At 36.8% G+C, this 22,207-nt stretch overlaps 1 protein-coding gene across 5 annotated transcripts in view; it reads right to left on the minus strand.

The window, feature by feature from the left end:
- LAMA2 (laminin subunit alpha 2) overlaps nt 1-22,207 on the minus strand; it is a 283,315-nt gene that overhangs the window by 188,679 nt on the left and 72,429 nt on the right. For all 5 annotated transcript variants that reach the window (XM_032443478.1, XM_015858546.2, XM_015858545.2 and 2 more), the window contains exons 5-9: nt 13,662-13,841; nt 11,308-11,397; nt 8,730-8,847; nt 7,898-8,076; nt 5,958-6,057 (exon numbers count right to left, since the gene is read on the minus strand). In XM_032443478.1, the coding sequence (XP_032299369.1) occupies nt 5,958-6,057; nt 7,898-8,076; nt 8,730-8,847; nt 11,308-11,397; nt 13,662-13,841 (667 nt within the window). The remainder of the gene's footprint in view (nt 1-5,957; nt 6,058-7,897; nt 8,077-8,729; nt 8,848-11,307; nt 11,398-13,661; nt 13,842-22,207) is intronic.

Consider the following 22,207-nt stretch of genomic DNA (forward strand, 5'->3'; position numbering starts at 1 on the left):
GTACTCAGCAACATTTAAATATTTGCATATTACTTTTCATAATGTTTTAACACATGGCTAATATTATAACCTTACAAACCAGTCAGGATTTATGTTCTTTTCTATTATCCTCTGTTGAATATAACTTCTGCCTTTTTTCAAGGAACTTCTTTTTGGAATCTAAATATACATATATTTTTTCTTTCCTAGCTTAGTTATGCCACTTGAATTGAATTAGAAGAATATATCTTTCTAGAGCACCTAACATCCAAACTATAAACTCCATGCTTGCCATTTGTTTAATTGTTTATTTTGATTCAGCTCCTAAATCAAATTCCTTGTTTTAGATAAACTGGATTTCAGTGAGGCCTTTACAATCCTACAAGGCTTTTGAATTTGCTGGCTCTTCAAGAAAAATGTTTTAAAACAGTTCCATATGGGTAAATCCTGATTTCATTTATTTTTTTATTTTAATGTTTTCTCTAACTAAAAGCATGAAGAAGTAGTTACCTACAGGAGTTTAAAATTATATTATCTGCACTGAAATTCAGTTTATCTTGCTGCTTTTTTGATATCCCATAGCACATCATAGATAGACCACTTTTTTCTTTTTTTCTTTTTTTTTTTTTTTTTTCCCCCACAGAGAATCACAGAATCAAAGGGGTTTGAAAAGACCTCCAGAGATCATCGAGTCCAACTCCCTATCACAAAATCATTTGCTCCATGGATTTGAACTATGGTCTATCTGCTTCCCAGATTTATGAGTTACTCACTAAGCTAGCCACTGGTGAGGCTGTGCAGCACTGCAGACCTCAGGCTCTTTTATAAACTGGGCCAATGCACAATCTTGGTTTATGAAAGAAACCTCTGGTCCTCCAGATATGAGAGTCCTATTTCTCCAGAATAAGAAATAAAGCAGAGGAGGCAGGAAGTCAGCATGACTGAGCAAGGACTTGTTGGTAAGACTGAGGGGAAAAAAAGGAAAAGTATTAGTGGAAGTGGGGGATGAATGGCCTGCGGCGAGTACAAGGATGCTGTCAGGTTGTGCAAGAATGGGATCAGGAAAGCCAAAGCACATGCAGAGTTAAGTTTAGCAAGGGATGTAAAAAACAACAATAAGGGAGGTTTTTTCTGTACATTGGCCACAAGAGACAGGCAAAGGAGACTATATCCCATCTGATAAACAAAAAGGGAAAACTGGCCATCTGAGACGCGGAGAAGGCTGAGGTACTTAGTGAGTTCTTTGCCACAGTTTTCATTGCCAGTCAGGCTTTCTGAGTCTCTCACATCCCTGAAAATCCAAAAAGGGGTTGGGGGAGCAACATGTCTCCCAGCATAAGAGCAGAGCAAGTTCAAGACTACCACAGGAGGGTGAATGTGTATAAATCTAAGAGATCAGACAATATGCACCCTACTGTCTTGAAGAAGCTGGGTGATGCAGTTGCCAACTCACTCTACAGTGTAGCTGAAAAGTCATGGCTGTCAGATGAAGTCCTTGGTGACTGGAAAAAAAAGGAAACATCTCTCCCATTTTTAATAAAGGGAGAAAGGAAGATACAGTGAACTATAGGTCAATAAGCCTCACATCTGTGCCTGAGAAGACCATGGAGCTTCACCACGTGATGGAACTAGTGGACAAAGGAAAGGTAGCTGATGTCATCTACTTGGACTTATGCAAGGCCTTTGACATAATCCTGCATCATTCCCTTATCTGTAAATTGGAGAGAAATGGATTTAAAGGGTGAACTGTTCAGTTGATAAAGAATTGGCTGGATGGTTGTAGCCAAAAGGTTGTTGCCAATAGCTCCTCCAAGTGGAGGGTGGTCATAAATGGTGTCCCCTAGGAATCTGTTTTGAATCTGATGCTCTTCAACATCTTTATCAATGACTTTGACTATGGGATTGTATACCCTTAGTAAGTTTGCTGATGACACCAAGCTAAGAGGTACAGTTGTCACAATAAAAGGAACAGATACCATCCAAAGGGACCCAGACAGTCTTGAAAAGTGGGCCCATGAGAACCAAGTGAAATTAAATGAGGCCAAATGCAAGATGTTGCAGCCTGGAGGGTCAACTGTATCCTGGGCTGCATCAAAGGAGTGGCAGCCAGAAAGGAGAGGGAGGTGACTGTCCCCCTCTACTCTGTCCTTGTCTCCATCTGGACTACTGTGTCCAGGCCCATGGTCCCCAGCACAAGAAAAAGGTGGAGCTTTTGGTGTGAGTCCAGTGGAGGGCCACAAAGATGATCAGAGAGCTGGAGCATCTTTTCTATGGAGAAAAGTTGAGAGAATTGGGCATGTTTAGCTTGGAGAAGGCTTTAGGGGAAACCCATTATTGTGATCTTAAAATACTTACAAGCAGGAGGACTGACTTTTTACACAGGTAGATAGTGACAGGAGAAGGGGGAATGGATTCAAACTGAAAGAGGGGAGATTTAGGTCAGAAGTTAGGAAGAAATTTTTCACTCAGAGAGTGGTGTGTCTCTGGAACATGTTGCCCAGAGAAGCTGTGCATGTGCCATACCTGGAGGCCTTCAAAGCCAAGCCTGATGGGTTGCTGGGCAGTTTGATCCAGTGGTTGTCAACCCAGCACATGGCAAGGGAGTTGGAACTAGATGGTCTTTGAGATTCCTTCCAGCCCAAGGCATTTCATGATTCCATGTCTCAGATATAATAATCGTGCTGTATATCCCATTTGAGAAGCAAAAAGACATAGGCAAGTTTGCCTTTTTATAGATGGTCCTGCCTTAATTGGAAGAATAATGTATCCTTTCTTAGATTTCACAACTCAAGTCTCCGCAAATTCAAATTCAATAACATGTTTCAGCATGGAACAAAACTCCCAAATACTCATTTAAATTTGTCACTCTTTCATTGCCCAGTCAGTCCAATTTTTTTTTAGTTTTTCATCAAGAACCTTCCTTTCCTCTCTTTTCTTAGCAACTGAGGAAGAGAGATAAGATACTTTCACCACCCAAGTAAATTCCTCACTTATATAGTTCATACTGTAGTTGGCGTCTAGCTATTAAGAAGCCTCACATGCTACAACACAAGGAGGTAGCTGTGGAGATTTTAACCTATCAGATATTTTTCTTGTTGATATAATAAGCCTATATGGCTCACATTTGGCTCATCTTTAATTTACAATACTATCATACTGTCAAAAATCATGCTCATGTTTCTACACAGTATATAAATTCCTTGTAGGTGTACCCTTGATCATCTTTACCAAGCTTCTGTAGAGTTTAGTGTGTCAAACGACTAATTAAATTATGAATCACAGTAAATGTTCCAGGTCCTTCTTTTGTTGCTATTGTAAAGAACTTATATTTCAGTATACCTTAAGGGTTTTGTCTATTATTTCATAGGCCCTGTCTGAATAGGGTTTTTCACTGTTTTCTACCTGAATATTATCATTCTATGACATATCTCTGAAAGTACAGAAGTTTAAAAGTTCATTCTGGAGAATGAGTCATCTTGAAATACAAGTTTTATCAGCTTCTTCTTAGCCTACCCATCTTTCAAAATTACATGAAAATAAACCCATGCAAAATCATGCTACAAATCCTTGAAAAAGCTCACAATCCAGAGACTGGCCTTGTTCTTAGTCCTATTCAATAACATATATATTCCAAAAATAATATTGTGGAAGTCAGTGGGACTGTTTGCTGTGCAAAGGTCTAGGAAGCCTGAATAAAGTCTGACTCTTATTTATCCTATGATGTCTGAGAATGTTTTTCAGCAAAAATAAAGATCACTATTTGGGTGCACAATAGCATCTGAATCACGAAATTCTATGTCTGCGAACTTTACACTTAAAAGAAAATAAAGATAGCTATTTGCTAACATCCAGTTAGTGTGGCTTGAAAAAAGAGTAGTAACTTATCAGGGAATCTTAAATGCTGTAGTACAAATTAGTTCAAAATGCATAGATTCCATCTTCACTTTTGTATGGACAACTGTAAGTGACCTCAATGTCACAGTAACAGGCAATATTCAGTTGTCTATTATTAGCTATTATTAGTATTGACTGAACATGAGTGAAGAAGTTAATTTTAAAATACAATACTTGACTGCCTGTCGCTTATTTTACCAGTGCCACAATTTGTAAACATATCATGATTTATTGAAAGTTTTTGGCTCTGATCTTTATCTATAATGCTTCTGAAAATATCAAATATTGTTACTATGAAACAATATTTGAAAAACATTTTCGGACAGTCAAAGTGAAAAAAAAAACCCACCATAAAAATATGAATAATTTCAGAATGATCAGTGAGATATATGAGGATACAGTTATACAAAGCTGATCAAAATTGAAATTACATGTTTAAAATATAAATATATATAAATTTTTTTTCTGCAGAAATAAGAAATTATAGCATGATTCCTTCATGCCCTTCTCCTATCTTCCCGTAGCCTGAAACACCTACATATACAGCCTTTGAAATCCTCTTGCTGCATTTCATCTGTGTACCAATTGCAGTGATATTTATTACAAAGATCTGCTTTAACTGTTACTTACCTATAGTACTGAGGCACGCAGAAAACATACAGCATTTGAATTTATTTTCCTTAAGAACAGTTCACAGAGACTTTATATCCCAATGATTATACATTTCCATTTTAGTTTAAGGGTTTTTATCTTACAAACTAGTTTATTTTCCAGATCTATAAGAAATACCCCTACAGCCTGCACGAGACTATGCTGGGACAGGTGCCTACACTACAGACATGCAGAGAACCCCAAGAAAGAGAATGGGGATAGATCCTGAAGGAACACGGACTCATGGAGAACCCACAATGCAAATAAATTTTTGCTGAAGGACTGCAGTCTCTGTAAAGGATCCACACAACAGCTATGGAAAAGTGGGAGGAGAAATGGGTGGCAGATAGTAGGTGTTATGGACTGATCCAACTCATGCTGCCAGTTGTTGTACAGGTGAGGAGGTAGAGGAGCTGAGAATGAAGGAATGAGGTTGAGACTGCAGATGTATTTTACTTCCTGTCTTTGATTATCACTATCCAAATCTATTTAAATTGGAAATAAATAAAATCAGTTTTCCCCAAGTCTGTGACAGCAACTGGGAAAAGATCTCGTCTTTATCATTAGCCATGAATTTTTTGGTCTTATTTTCTACCTTGTCCTACCTAGATGGAAGAGTAAGATAATGGCTGGATGGGCAGCAGACAACAGGCCAAAGTCAACCTGCTACTAATCACTGTTGTGATAGTAATCATGCTCCACCACTGTACATAGAAATTTTAGTTTCAAGGAACTGAGGTAGTAATTGATTGTTATATTTTCATTGATCTCCTTTTTTTTTTAAAAAAAAGAGACTGCTACAACATTTCTTATCAATAGATTGCAATTAGCCCAATTAAAATATCCCTTAAGAACTTGACTTTTATTGTCTTCCTACAATCTTTTCAGAAGTTTGTCAGCAAAAGCAGCAGAAATGTACTACAATATATTGTTTCCAAAGCACACGACAGGAATTAATTCCATATAGGAATATAGGTTTTTTCATGGCTAATCATGATGAGCTTGTAATCCTATGCAGATAGTATAGATGGCAGAAGATATATCACATTTCAAGCAAATTTTTTCTAGGGTTAAATTCAAATATGTGTGGAGAAGTAAAGTGATGTAAAGATTACACTCGTACTAGTTTTAATCTCTGCTGTAAAAGAAGAAAGCAGTGTAAAGACAAAACTCCCAAATATTCCATGGGTAATGCTCTCCCAAATGTACCACGTTTACAAGCCATGTGTATCTGAATGAAGCTTCAGAAAATCTGGAGATATAAAATCTGAATTTCTAAAGAAAATTATCATTTAAACTGGATGTCCATATGAGTAAACAACAAGAAAAAAAAAATAGTTGGAATTTCCTTTTTTAAAAAAGGAAGAATATGACACAGTTTTTCTTTAATCGCAGCTGAATTTAGCTTTAATATCGTCTTTTAGGAATATTACCTCCTTCTGCATGTTTTTCATCTTTGACACAGGTTTCATGTAAAGATCCGACTGGATCACAGGAACAAGGCTGGCATGGATCTGGGCTATCTGGCAATACCTACAGAAAGAGAGATATTACAAGAACAGAACCTTTAGTGAATGGAAACACTTATCTGCTTTTTAAAGAAAAATTAGGAGGGACCAGCATTCTGTGTAGGAAACAAAAAAGGATGGTTGCCTAACTCAACCCATGCAGTCTCAAGTTTAATGTTCCACCTTAGATTTTCATCAGAAACAAATATGTTTAGATACAATTAGGTTTTCAACAAAAACAAAGCAAGTCTATACTTATTAACAGAGACTTATATATTAAAATAAATAATCGAGCATCATTGAATCATACAAGAGTTTGGACTGGAAGGGACCTTTAAGATCATCTACTTCAAATTGCCTTCTATAGGCAGAAACACCTACCAGTAGACCAGGTTGCTCAGAACCCCAGCCAGCCTGGTCTTAAATGCTTCCACACCTTGCTGGGAGACCTGTTCCAGTGTCTCATTACTCACACAGTAAGTAACTTCTTCTTAATAACTAGTCTAAATCTATCCTGTTCCAGTTTCAAGACACTTCCCCTCATCCCGTCGCTACATAGACTCACAAAAAGTCCCTCCTCAGCTTTCCTGGAGACTACCTTCAAGTACTGAAAGGCCACTATAAGGTCCTCTCAGTGCCTTTTTCAGGCTGAAGAACTCCAGCTCTCTCAGCCTATCCAAGTACGGGGGTTGCTCCAGCCCTCTGAATCTAAAGTGGACTTTAAACAGCAATCATTTGAACTAAATTTTAAACATTCATGAGCTAAAGTAACCTTGACAAATAGTTCAGTTTGGTCAACAAGATTCAACTAACTAACTAACTAAATTGTTGTTCATCAGTGAATAACTACACAAAAAGGGAAGCAAAAAAAAAAAAAAAAAAAAAAAAAAAAAAAAAAAAGAAAAAAAAGAAAAGCAAACAATTTCCTGTCCTTCCAGAAAAGGCTATCTCAAACAATATTAAACTTTAGTCTAACACCACACTGGGGAAGTAAATTACTTACAATTTCATCTATATTATATAATGTATATAGAGAGATATAGTTCCTATTTAGTCAGATGCAACCGATTAATGAATAAATCAAGTGTCATACTGCTGAATAGATCAGTACTCCTCTTCTACAGGCTCTAAGACTAAAAGCACTGTATCAGGGAGAATGTAATTATTGTTATTTGCTGATGTTTTCTGTTTGAGGAGTGAAAAGCAATCAGACTAATGGGCACGATTTCCTCAACTGAACCTACGCAGACAAAATGTCAGGAATTTAAACACACACAATTAGTGTAGCTATTTAAAGCACAGGCACTGCCTATATTGGCAATACAACTTAATATAATGTGCATCTTCTGACAGCTTTGTTTTAGAAGAAAATATAACCATATATGCTGAAACACAAAAAACAATTCCTGTTGCACTAAAAATGAAAAGCATTCCTGGGACATCATAGAATTTCAGTTATTATTTTTGTAGATTATGTTTAAAAAATAAAAATTATAAAAGAATTTCTCCAATACTGAGTGTTGCAATATTTCTTTGTTCTTTGATAACACATCTTGAAATTCATTACTGAGGTAAAAGTTCTGTTTACAGGACCACATCGTCCTTTTAACTGAAATATTAGCTGGAGGCTCTGACCTCCGTGCATTCCTTCATATCAAGAAGATTTAGTTTCATATGTCTGTGAACATTAACTTTACAGATTTCCAGCTGTGAAAAGTAATTGCTACACTGTCAGAGTTAAAAGTTAACATTCATAAAATGGCATCAAAATTCTGTCACCTCTTTTTAATACTAAATTCTCCATGCTGAAGTGATTGTTTGAACATAATGAATTACAGGGAAGCGACAACAGAACATGCATTTACCCCTTCAGGTCTGAAGTAGCCATCAACACAGGTCTCACAGTTTATGCCGTCAGTGTGGCTTGTACAATTAACACACACTCCACCTCCAACGTATTCTCCAAAAATATTCAAACTCTGATTTCTGTCTGCCACGTTCTGATCGTAGTAACATTCTTCAGTCTTCCCATGACAGTTGCATGCTAAAAGAAATGGAATTATATTATCAAAGACTTTCTAAGTTATCAAAATCAGTCTTTTAACATTTCATTCATTTGTACGACATGCAGTATAACCGAGAACACATTCAAGCATTAATTTTCTATTTCATCTACAAAAAGCAATGTGGTCTAGTCACAAATGCAGCCTGAAACTCTGCATATTGTATTCTTTTCTTGATGTTTTGTCTCAGAGGGCAATGTAGTGAACAGATATAAATTAAGTAGGTTCTTCCATTTTTATTTTCTTCCTTTTTAAAATTGATGATCCAGAAATTTTTGGTAGTTGCACACACATACAGCTCATGAAATAGCAACTTAAGAGAAATCATAAGAAAAAAATAACAGAATGGTATGAATGAATTAAAATAACTTCCACGAAAGCTAAAAGATGTCAAAAGAAACACTGTTTGTAACATCTAAGTTCAGATGTAAACTGAAATATTCTAAATTCATTAAAAGTACAATTTTATGTGTTATTTTTCTACTGACTTTTTGAGTCAGTCTAAATAAGTGAGCAACACCGATTCATCAACAAATGTGGTTAGAAATAACATAAATTGCAAAATAATTTAGGACTCAATTTCAGTTTTCACCAACAGCTACAGTAATCCTCTTCTATTCTGCTTTCAACTTACGTTCACATTCATGCTTAACCAGGAAAGTCCCAGCATGCCAAGGCTTTTGATTGAAACCAGGACAACACCGATCACATGTCTCTCCACAAGTGTTGTGCTCACACTGACAGACAGATTTCTAATTTAAAAGAAAAACAAATATTTACAAAATGTAATGATTTGAAGACTTTGTCCTTGTATGTAATCTGCATTCCAGCTGAAATTATGAAAACATTAATGGCTAAAATCTGTAATTCCTTTGCTTACTCATTTTTATTTATTTATGCATCCTGTGTTCACTCATGAGAGACAAAAGTTTGTTTAACTTGAATAGTTCAATTTTAGGAAAGCAGCCAGAGTGTGGTGGAATTTGGCCAGAGAATCTTAGGAGAATCTAAGAACATAGGAGAATCTACTTCCAACTTACTGAAGCAAGGAGAATAAGAGAATGTTTCCCAGAGCAGCAAATAAGACAAACTGCTGATAGACCTCAAACAGAGCTTTGCATTACAGGAAAACTGATCGCTAGCTTGCACTAGAAAGGATGATCCAGCCTCTGCCTTTCCCTTGATGTAGCACTCCTGCAGCTGCAGAGTAAAATCAGGTCTGCTCACTGATTCCATAAAAACAGTCTTCTTTACTTTTAAGATCATTTTTTGCTGGATGATTCAACTCATCTTGTAACCTTCTAATTGTACAACTAAATTGCATATGAGGTCAGCATGTGAAGGATTAAACAGGAGGTGGGAGGAAGATCACCACCCTTGCAGTGGTCTTTTAGTTTCTCAGATCACCTCAGTCCCAGCTTAATCTCAGCATGAAAATATTGTTGTAGGCAATGTGCAAACCCTCAGAAGAAGACAGAGAAAGAAACAAACCGTTGTTTACAGACAGGAACAAAAACTGACTTTCCAACTGTGGAGCAGATATCCTAAGGCCCATGTGAGCCCTCTCAAGGACAACATAACAAGATTACTCAGAGAAATTCTATGGCCAATTCAGGCAAAGCATGAATCTTGCAGAACAAGGACAAGTTAAAGAATGTTTCAGAACAGCAAGGCAGTAAATTCAAGCAAGTTTATCCTTCTGAATGCTGGAAGAAAATTTATGCAGTCACAATGTTTTACAAGCCTAAGTCCACCTATTTCAGTAGATTCTAGAGAGTATACTTGGAGATCTAAACCAAACATTCCAAATCTCTTATGGCTTGAATTGTTTCACTTACTGTATTTGTAATATTGGCAAGAAGATATATATTTGTCATCCTACAAAAGATGATACCGCACTTGTCAAAATTCTCTTTTAATCAAGTAGCCCAATGACCTGAAGCCTGCCTTCATCTGCAATGGTAGCAGTTATTTTCTGAGGTAGGGCCACATGGCACTAAGATAACACAGCAGTTTGATAACAAAAACCATCTATGTCTTTGAAACAATAGTACATCACTTGCTACTGAAAAGACTTGCAAGAATTAAAGCAAGGAGTTTGTAAAATTTTTGAAAGGTACCATGGAAACTGCTTAGAAATGCTAATGTAATGTCTGTCAGATTTCTTCTCAGTGTTGTTTGTTTTGTTTGTTTGTTTTGGCTTTTATTTATTTATTTAAATCTTTAATCAGTTCTCATGCAATTTTTCAGTGTCATACAGAAACAAGATTTCCTGTTATAATGCACAAAAATCCTAATTGAGTGAACAGTATATGAAGAGCTCCCATACTGTGGCACACCACTAATAGTAGATTGCAAATTCTGTATTAGTGATGTTGTGTATTTTGACTATCAATAATATATTTCTATATTTCTGTTATAACAGCTATGTATTTATTAATGGTTTAAAAAGATCTACACGTTTAGAATAAATTGTGAGCAGTTTGTGATTTTCATGAGTAGACTGATCACACAACATTTCATGTATAGTAAATATGCCATTATAGAGTCATCATTTGTTTGCAAGTATTGATTAAATACTTGTCAGTTATTTAGGAAATATAAGAACTAATATTAAATAAGAAAAACTGTCAGTATTCAATTCTACAGATACGTAACATAACCCTAATTTCTGTTTGTTTGCGTGTTGTTTTTTTTTGTTTGTTTTTGTTTTTTTTTGTTGGTTTTTTTTTTTTTCCCTAGGAAAACTGAATATGAACTGAATTATCTGAAATCCATTCTGCCAATATAGAGAAAGCTCCTGCTGATGTTGCATGAATGGTAATCATTCTGGCTGCCAGCACTATTTTATCCTGGCACAGTTTCTGACTGTTCTTTTAGGTCATGGGTGTTCAATCTTTCAGATTGCCTAGGCTGCACTGAGTAAAAAGAAATTGTTCTAGGCCACATATAAAATATGTAATGTAATTAATAAATAGAAATAAAAAAGATTATATAAATATATAGTTATTAAAGCATTAAAAAAAGAGGGCAACACAAAACTAGTGGTTTGAATATGTATGTTGTAGATGGAGAAGAAATGTAAATTCACAAAACTCTGAGGCATATCATGATTATTTTTTATGTTCCACCCTGTGATTAAGGCACATTTAGAGAGGGAAGAAGGAAGGAAGACAAAAAAGTAAAGATAGAAGAAAAAAAATAATACGTACATTGGTCACCGGATCAAGTGGACAAGCCTTTGCATGGCCTGAGCATATGCACATGCCACCAACTGAGATATCTTTTATAGAATAGTAATACTGTAAGACAAAACAGAAATTGAATTGCTAAGTGGACTGAAAAATGCATGCGTCAAAGTACAGAATTCATTTCTGGTGACAAAACTGTCAGGTGCTGTTTTACTTCTTTTTTTGATCTATTAAAAACATAGTATAAAGTATAATTCAAGCTAGATATGGATCAACAGATTCAGGCTGAGTGAGAGAAAGGGTATAAATTGGCACAGTTCCATTTGTTTGAAGCCACAACAGCCATGTCAATTTATACACAACACACACCAAATACGAACATAGGCAATATGTTCAGAGGATCATGAAAATTCAAATGCTGTAGAATTTAATCCCTTCAGAAAACATCAAAAGACAAAGGTACGATAATGAGGAGAAAGGAAAAGTTAGGGAAAAAAAGCTCAGGTTAGGTAAAAAGCTCCTGTTAGGAAAAAAAGCTCAGGTTAGGTAAACCTTTGTTCATCTTAGTTGGGTATTACTTGGACATTCTCTGGGCTGTGGAAAGAACTTCAGGATGGCCATAGAGGAGCCCTCTTTGATAAGATTTAAGTAACTTCTGACCTTTTATTCTTATATATGATCGTTTACCTTTGGTGGAGGTTAACACCCCTAACCAGAAAGGAGGTTGAAAGAGCATTTATCATAGAATCACTTGAGTTGGAAGGGACCCTTAAAGGTCAACTATTCCAAATCCCCTGCAATGAATAAGGAAACCTACAGTTTGACCATGTTTCTCAGAACCCTGTCCAGTCTGACCCTGAATATCTCCAGGGATGGAGCAACCACCACATCTCTAAGCAATCTGTTCCAGTGCCTCACCACCCTCATATATAACACATATTTGAAAAGTAAACTTTAGATGACATCTTGTCCACTTCTGTCTGTTATGGTGAGGATCCTTTAATGTTTTAAAATTTGCTAATCAAAACAAACATATGCCATTTAAAATTTTTCTGTTTCTGTGTTCAACCTTTTTATTAAATGAAGCAGAAACTCCCATAATTCATTATTAACATTCTACCAAACAGAAAATGTATAAATTATGACTACCCTCTTTCTCCTATTTGTTGGAATATCTTGTTCTAGAGAAAAAGCCAGAAAAGTATTGCAAGTTTCAATCAGTCTTTCTTCCTATAAAAAATATCTCATGAAGACCCACGATACAGGAGCTTTTGTTCTCTGTTGATTTGAGAAACTGGTAGATTGTCCTGCAATTGGTTTTAATGAGTATATAGTGATTTTCAGAGTGTGAATTGCAATCTTAAATTCAACTTTGTGATTCTACTTACTTAGAATCACTAAATTTACATACTTAGATAAACATACAATTTCATTATTAGTGAGGTCAGCAATAACTACACTCAACTGAAAACAATTCTGGGTTTTGGGGTACTTAACAGAATGCCACATTCCAAACTTTTAAAGTATCCATTTTCCTACAAACTTGGAGGAAAAAGCAAAAACTACAAAAGCAGTGTGAAAGAAGAGAATTTTTCTCTTTACAGTTATCTGTCACTGATGGTACTGAAAGCCAAGAATGCCAATTATTATAGTGGTACCCTAAAAAACTCTCCAGAATTAAAATAAGATTAAAAGAAAGAAGTGAACAATAATGGGAAAAAAATAAAATAAAATAAAATCAGAGGAAAAAAAACTACAGAATAACATGCAGCACTGGAGCAGGAAGACAGACATCTGTCATAGGAAGAATGTATGGAGTGTGGAAAGACAGAAGTCAGGGGTGTGTATATACAAATAACAGTGGAGAAGACTGACGTGGTATGAACTTGAGTTCAGCATCCATTCTTTTAAACAAAAACAGGATTTAAAATTTACCTGCTAGCAACAATCATATAAAAATGCCAAAAATAAGTTGCATCCAGGTAGTACTGCTACTAATACTACCAGTACTAGAAACTGTACTCAAACAAAATATTCAAGGAATGCTAAAGGTAAAAAGGATTGAGCAGCTGAAGAGGCAAGAGAACATTATCTAACAGCTGCTATTTGCCAATTATACCCGCATCAGTATATATGCAGTCAAGGGAGCTCTATGTTTACATATGTTAATAAAACCATTAAGCAGAAAACATTAAACTGTGATTTCTGATATACAAAACACTAAGAAGATGAGGAAATCCTATTATTACCAGTATTCAGATAAGCAGCAACAACTAGCCACAATCTTCCAAAATTTCTTACATTAAGAAAAACGAAGCACATAATTTCTAAGAGAACTTCTACACACATATTTCTAATGTCTTGCCAGAACTTACCCTCCTTGTAACGATGGGATCAATTTCAGTGGGATCTTTGTGTGCAAACATCATTAAATCAGCATTTAATGTCCGTATCCTCTGAAATCTCAGGCGAATAAAGCGTGCAGAGGTGAATTCCAGTAATGTACGTGAAGGATCATCAGCACTAGGCCGTCCATTAATTAGAGAAGTGTGAATCTGGAGACAGAATTGTAAAAGCAACAAGCCATTGGATGATAGCAATGCTGCCATGATTATGTCACTAAATATCATTAAAGGCACTGTGTGAATACCTTGTAAATATAAAATATCTTCATCTATATAACTCAGATGCCTCCACAAAAATATTCCACATATTCATTAATCCCTTTCTGAGCAAAGGAAAGTCATAAGCTATAGAATAATTATAGCACAAACTGAATAAATCTGCAGTGCCCTACAATAACATTCATTCTGCTGGCATTACATTTCTTCTAACGTTAAATAAATATTTTTCAAGTTGTTGAACAAATGAAGGGATCAAAAATCTGAGTTAAAGGAATGGATACTTGGAACGGGACTCCAAATTCACCAGGGATGAGTTTGTACCTTTTGCAACTTGAAGTATGTTTTTTCAAAAGCCATGATATCTTCTGAAATCCTGAAAACTAGAACAGCTGGGTGAGATAAGGTAAGCATTCATAAGCACCTTCCACTCTCTCCTCATGCAGTACAACGATGCCTTTGAATCTTGTTCTCAACAAGTTGAGTTCATTTTCAATACTTGTTTTTTCCAAGGATCCACTCTTCATTTACAGTTTGGTTTCTGTAAAAATTCTCCCCCTTTCCCTGCCTATTGTGCCTATCTAAATGCTGGAAAACTGGGAAAGCGTGCCTTGTAACTCTTTCGGAATGTCTCTAACTCCAATTGCAGAAACCAGGATAAGCCTAAAAAATGGGCAATTTTCTCACTCTCCTGCCAAGATGAACCCTCTCCAGCTGATCACTATAGAACACAGAGTAACTGTTTATCAACAGAAGAAAACAGATGGTCTGCTACAGAAGAGTTCTTAGAAAAGTCCTACAAGAAGAAAAAAAAATGTCAGGTATAGCAAATATTGTTAATGAACGTCTAGGAAAAGGGAGGAAAATACATTAATTTTCCTGTATTCTGAAGCGTTAAATTTTAACTGGGGCACTTTTATTACAGGCTGGTACACTGAAAGATGTTTTGGCGATGATCTAAAAAAGCAGAACATTAGAATGAATAAGGGAATAATTTATACTTTGCAACACATATATATTGTGCATCTCACCTCAGCACTCTAACTGAAAGGTCAGGCCACTCAGACATTTCCTGTCAGTGAACATGGTTGCATAGCCACTGTTTCAGGAAAATGGCTACATTTAAAATGCCAGGACAAGAAACACCAAATCTCTTTACTCCCTGCAGAGCAGCAGATCTTACTCTCCTAGAGTTTTGGCAGGCACTGAATAGAAGGCTTATTGAGTAACAGCTGCTTTGCACTGCTTATGTGATAACTATTACCTTTTTATTATCATTACCAATGGGGTAACCCTAAACCTCACTGCATTCAGCATTCTGTTCCATTGTATCTGCAAAATCACACTGAGCCATTCTGCTGGGAGTAACTTTTCGTCATATCTTTCCCAAACACATAAAGCACCTCAGAGCTTTTTCCAGGTTATCTCCAGGAACAAGTGATATTGCTGCCTCCTCCTGAGATCATAACAACACTCTCGCTTTGAACTTTGACTCAGTTTTACTCCTGACTAGAAGTAATTAGACAGCTGGCTGAAAAGAAACAGAATAAAATGCCATGAAAAAGACAGGGTACAGGAAAAGATTACACTAAAACCCCTGCAGAAAGTAAAGATGAGCTCCTGAATGAGAAATGTCTGTCTATAAGCTGGAAAAAAGCACATAGCCAGCAAGCCAATTGCTCAGGTCTTTTTCATAGTTTCATAGTTTCGTGCGGGTTGGTGGTCCCCAGCAAAAATACAGCAGTGAACATGTGCGGAGAGTAAACTTCAAAAGAAACAGGGAGATGGTGACAATAGGTCCAGGTGCCTAAAACTTCTTTGCACATTAACCAGTGGGCAAGAAAATCCTTTTTTTTTTTTTTTCTTTTCTTTTTTTTAACTTATTGTTTTATCACCTCCTTCCTTAAAAGGGATCTGAGAGATTCCTTTCTTACAGGCATCACACATCAGGGTTGTGATCTTAAATTGGATGGGATGCCCAGGTAGGTGGTGGAGTCACCAACCCTGGAGGTGTTCAAGGAATGTTTGGACGTTGTGTTGAGGGACATGGTCTAGTGAGAACTATTGGCGATGGGTGGATGGTTGGACTGGATGATCTTATAGGTCTTTTCCAACCTCGGTGATTTTATGATTCCATGAATACTGAAATGTTGATATTCCAGTCAAAGAGAAAGAATACACACAACATAGCACTGAAAACATTCTGTCATTCACCTTGCAACAACAACAGCACCAGGGTTATATGCAGCAGTCTGACTACCTTGTCAAAATAGAGAAAAAATATCAGATTTTTGGTGTGTTTGGGGAGAAAGATGCAGGTAAAAACCCATGTACTGTAATAAGAAAGTGCCCACAGAGAGTTAAATGTATGAATTACAGGTGCAGCTTGACCCCAAATGACACAGCTGACAAATAGCAGTCATATCTTCTAATCTATTTAATTTTTTTTTTTAAGTGAGTCCAAAGACAATTACTAGGTGAAAAAAATATCTTGGAGCAATAGTTTTGCAGAATTAAGATATAAATTAATAAAAAATTCCCCAGAGTATTTTTTTTTTCCCCTCAAAAGTAACTTCCTTTTTAAAAGGTGCTACAAATCTATCTGCCAGGAGCACATACATTTTGGCAGAGGCAACCTAACAAATATGATAACACCCATTTATATTGCCTTTCATATTTGTGATGAAATGTTCACAATTTCATCTTAAAACAACAAATAATCTGCCATAGTTACTGAAATGTAGCTACATCCTGCATTAAATATGGTATGTGCTCCAGCATGTACATAAAAGAAGACACTAAGATCAGGAAATTTAAACTGGGTAGTTCTACAAAAAATAAATCCAAAGGGAATTTTTTACAAAGGCAAAATTATTTACTCTATTTCTCCTCCTCTCAACATCTGTGATGAAATCATCACTTTCTCCCTGGAAATATTTGCAATGAACTTTAATAGTGTCCAGTTAAACTGTTCCTACTCCTTGAAAAGAGTATAAGGAAGAAACTAAGTGTACTTCAGGGACATTTGTCATAAATCAGTCCAAGTCATAAATAATATTTGTAATGAAGTTTGAGTAGAAATTGAACTTAAAACATATTCAGTATGATTCTTTCACAATAACACAGATCTGTTTTGCAAGAACTTACTTTCTCTTTTTACCTGCCAGCACAATCCTGCCCTTATTTGTAGATGCAGTTTGCATAACAGCAAGTTTTCAGTCAAAACAATAACATGGCCTCTGTCTTCCAAAAGTTTTTGATTCAGATTTGAAAACTGCTACAGTGAACACAGTTCTCAATATTCATCTACCTTTATATCATTCATGTTCATCATAGTACTTAATTTATAGCTCTGAGTTAATGCACAGATTAGTTGCATTTTCACACAGGCAGCTAAGGCACAAATGTCCTACACTACATATACATATACTATAGTATGAATCATGTGGGAATTCTACAGGCAGAGTCTATCAGGAAAGCATTAATAACTTAATCCATAATTTCGATAATTCAAGTCCCCATGAGAAAACAATCTCAAATTTTCCTCAGGTTCTATGGACAGCTTTTATTTATCAGAAGCATACCTAATAATTCCTAATACGTAGATTCCATACACTTAGTAAGCCTTGAAGGACTTCCATGAACTCAGTGCAAATCAAATCCAGATAATCTTTTGAAGCTATACCCATTAAATGATGATTTTCTAACTCGATTTACACATTGTAAGGGAAAAAGTCAAAAGTCTCCTTTTGCTTGCATTAAACCCAGCTCCCAATAAATTCCCAGTTCTTCAATTAGAACAAACAAGTATACATATGTCTACCAGATCTATTCTTTATTAGATTATTTTTTTAATTATTAATTAGGTTGGCACAGCTATCAATCTTTGAGTTCTGTAATTTCCTTAGTTTCCTAAGGAAGGTTTAAAAAAAATCTGGTGTTTAATCTGACATCCTACACTCTTCTGCTACTGAGACTCTTTTTAAGTGAGAAATTAAATAGTTACTGCTATAATTCAATTATTCTAGACTTGAGTTACTCTTCATGATTAAATTTATCAATTATTTCTATTCCTCTTCAGTTAACAATCTAGTTTGTGAATTCTCGAATTCCTATCCAGTAAATAATGTTTCCTGTGAAGAAGCTCCCCTAACACTCTCCATAGCAAAAACTGATGCAATAAATTAATTTAGCTTTCCTGCAATAGCCTCATCTTCCTTGAATGCTCTTTGATCATCTCTCAGCTCACCAATTCTCTGACAGACTTCTTGAATCTGATGTGCTTCAGAAAAAGATTATTTCAACTTCATACTCAGTAAAACAAAAAACTTTTTTGAATCTATTGTGGTTTAACATTTCAGTTGCTGGAGCTTATTTTCCTCTTTATTTGCCAATAAATAAACAATTCAGAAGTGATGCAATTTTACTTTTAATATCTTCACGGTTTCATTAACTTGTGGCTTAAGTATTCTTCAGTATTGTTGGAGCCACTCTTAAATGTAGCATGCATGTGTTTCAAGTGCACATGATAGTAACTTTAAACAAACCCTAAGGACTCTAGAAATTTTTGTGCTTTTCTATCTTTAAATTGTGCCTTGGCAGTTTAAAAAAAAAACAAAACACCCTGATTATTTTTACATGACAATTGTTAAACTGTTATACTCCTAACTAGAATCTGTGCTAAATCATTTATTTACTAGCTGCACTCATTGCCCACCCTGTATCTTTGATAATTGGACTTAGTTCTTGAGCCTGATAAGGTCCCAACAGATGACATCCCTTTCCTCTAGCATGTCAGCAGCACCATCCAGATCTATGCCATCTACAAACTTGCTAAGGTTGCACTTAATCTCACTGTCCAACCTACCATCAAATTCACATTGACTTCTTCAATAGACTGTTGACTGATGGCACCTGAGTGATGTAGGTTTAGCTTACTCAGATACCTCGTTTAAGAGAGCTCCCAGCCCTTTACCTGATACCAGCTTCTGAACCTATTCTGTAGTTGTCCATCTGGAGGTAAAGGAGCCTTCCTCCTGGAGCCAAAAGTCAACAACCAGCAGGTAAGGACTGCGTCTGCCTATCCTGTGGTACATTTGCCAGTTCAGGCTTCAGAGTCACAGAGAAAAGTCAGTTAAAAATCTTTTCAGTCACCACTGATGTTCAGTCTGCTGACATCCTCCTGTGTTCTACTGCTTGGTGTCAAAAATCCCCAACCAGAGCAAACTTTCTACAGACAGGGACACTATCTCTTCATACAAAGAGACACAGAGAAGAGATTCATCCTCTTGTATGAGGAAAGGTTGAGTGATATGGGCCTGTATAGCTTGGAAAACAGAAGGTTCCAGGGAGATCTCACTGTGGCCAGCTCTCCACAGGTTTTGCCTATTAGTGGTCAAGAACTCACTTTAAGTACTCAGCAGAGTTTTAGCTATCATATCAATATTGTGGCTGTGTAAGTCAGAAGTCTGAACCTAAAATATTTTCAAGAGAGGTCAATTCCTCACTTAAATACATCAGAAGGCAACATAAAAGAGAGAAAAGCTTCTGTCCTACAAAAAAAGACTTGCTACTTGTTAATCAGCAGTTAAGGCATTAATCAGTTTTAAAATTATTTAATGATAATGGGACTCCACAATTTACCTTCTCATGTTATCCAAGCTCACCAACACTAAGACGAACAATACTGAACATCAGTTTTCTACAGGTAATTCAGTAGTTCTTATAATTTTCCTACCTAATACTGGCCTTAAAATTGCTGTTGATTAATTAATCTCTTGGTGTCCTATATTTATTCTCTAGAGACAAAAAAATAAAATAAATAAATCTGTTTTCTTAATGCAAGCACTAGCCTAGTAAGTTTCGAAACTAGAATAGTAGATGAAAGCACATGCCAGAAATCATCCCATTTTTCACTGCAAATGCATTTTCTAAAACTGTGTATGAGAAATAGTGTATTAGGCAAGTTTTTCTGTAGTTCTAATAAATATCTCACTGTCTTAATTTATTAATAGTTTAGTAAGTGAAAGCACAAATTTATTCTGTGCCTCACTAATGAGTATAAGAGCTGCTTGAAATACAGTGCTTAAACTTGCATTAAAATGTCAAGGGCTATGCATATCAAACTCATCTCAACTAACTAATTCCCCCAAAGAATACAGACAAATGTCAGTTTAACGAACTGTTTAGCAAATACTATTGTGTCATTAACAACTATACATCTTAGCTAAATGAAGCTTCATCTCCTCAGTTCTTATTAACACATTTTTGTCATTTTACTGTTTCCAATTTCACCTGAAAGAGATACTGTTTAATCTAGCCACGCCTTTTGTACCTTTCCAATAATTCTCAGGCTTGTCATTTTTAGACAAGAAACAATTTCTCAAAGACATCATCTTGCATGCTGTTAATCAGACTGTTCATTGTCAGAACAATGGTTATTTACAAATGATAGAATAATAAGGAATATGACTATTCTGAGAGCTTATTGTCATTTCAAGATTTTATTTTCTTTTTGCTACCACTTTAACTAAGTAGAAGCACTAAACCATACTGTAGCTTTCAGCAAGAGTTCAGAATAACAGCGCTTGTACATGATTCAGACAACACAGTGCAAGGCCTGGAATAATGTGCTTTAATGCAGCAATGACTGTTTATATTCTGCTAGCTTTTCAAAGTGTAAATGTAAATGAAACACCATCTACTCATCATGGAACAGATCCTCCTGGACAACATGCTTGATCACATAAAGAACAAGCATGTGATCCGAGACAGCCAGCATGGCTTCACCAGGGGAAGGTCATGCTTAACTAATCTTGTGGCCTTCTATGATGGAGTGACGGCGTTGGTGGATGAAGGGAAGGCGACCGATGTCATTTACCTGGACCTGAGCAAGGCCTTTGACATGGTCCCCCATCACATCCTCATCTCCAAATTGGAGGGAGGTGGATTTGATGGGTGGACAACTAGATGGATAAGCAATTGGTTGAAAGGCCGCAGACAGAGGGTGGTGGTCAATGGCTCTATGTCCAGGTGGAGGCCGGTAACGAGCGGCATCCCTCAAGGGTCTGTCTTGGGACCGGTGCTCTTTAACATCTTTATTAATGACATCGATGAGGGAATGGAGTGCACCCTCAGCAAGTTTGCTGATGACACCAAGCTGAGTGGTGCAGTCGATAGGGTGGAGGGAACAGATGCCATTCAGAGGGACCTTGACAGGCTGGAAAGCTGGGCTTGGGTGAACCTAATGAGGTTCAACACGGCAAAGTGCAAGGTTTTGCACTTGGGCCGGAAGAACCCCAGGCACCTGTACAGGCTGGGAGGAGTTGTCCTTGAGAGCAGCTCGGCTGAAAAAGACCTGGGGGTCCTGATAGATGAGAAACTTAACATGAGCCAGCAGTGCGCTCTGGCAGCCCGGAAAGCAAATGGGATCCTGGGCTCCATCAGGAGAGGGGTGGTCAGCAGGGATAGGGAGGTGATCGTCCCTCTCTACTCTGCTCTTGTGAGGCCCCATCTGGAGTACTGTGTCCAGGTGTGGAGCCCTCAGTACAAAAAAGATATGGAGATTTTGGAAAGGGTCCAGAGGAGGGCCACAAAGATGATCAGGGGGCTGGAGCACCTCCCCTATGAGGACAGGCTGAGGGAGTTGGGTTTGTTCAGCCTGGAGAAGAGAAGGTTGCGGGGTGACCTCATTGCAGCCTTTCAGTACCTGAAGGGAACTTACTCCCAGGAGGGGAGTAAACTCTTCGAAAGGGCTGATAATAGCAGGACTAGGGGAAAGGGTTTTAAGTTGAAGGAGGGAAGATTTAGGTTGGATGTTAGGGGAAAGTTCTTTACTAGAAGGGTGGTTAGGTTCTGGAACAGGCTGCCCAGTGAGGTTGTGGATGCCCCGTCCTTGGAGGTGTTCAAGACCAGGTTGAACAGGGCCCTGGGCAACCTGATCTAGTAAAGGTGTATGTTTGGTGGCCCTGCTAGGCAGGGGGTTGGAACTACATGATCCTTGAGGTCCCTTCCAACCCGGGTAATTCTGTGATTCTGTGATACTCATATAGTAAAGACCTATTTCTTGCTTAGTAATTAGATGGCTTGCAGGAACATTCTCAAAGATGAAAAATATTGAGCCAGTATTTTTAAGTTATCTAGAATGAACTACAATTAGTACTAAGTTATAGGTTCTTAAACACAAAGCTACAGGTTGCTTATGCTTTCAAAATAACAAATTTAAGCTGTTTTAAAACATCAATGGACTGATCTCCCATACCTGAAAGCATGTACAACTGGTGATATTTCATTTTGCATTT

Source organism: Coturnix japonica, chromosome 3, assembly GCF_001577835.2.
Source record: "Coturnix japonica isolate 7356 chromosome 3, Coturnix japonica 2.1, whole genome shotgun sequence".
NCBI lineage: Eukaryota > Metazoa > Chordata > Aves > Galliformes > Phasianidae > Coturnix > Coturnix japonica.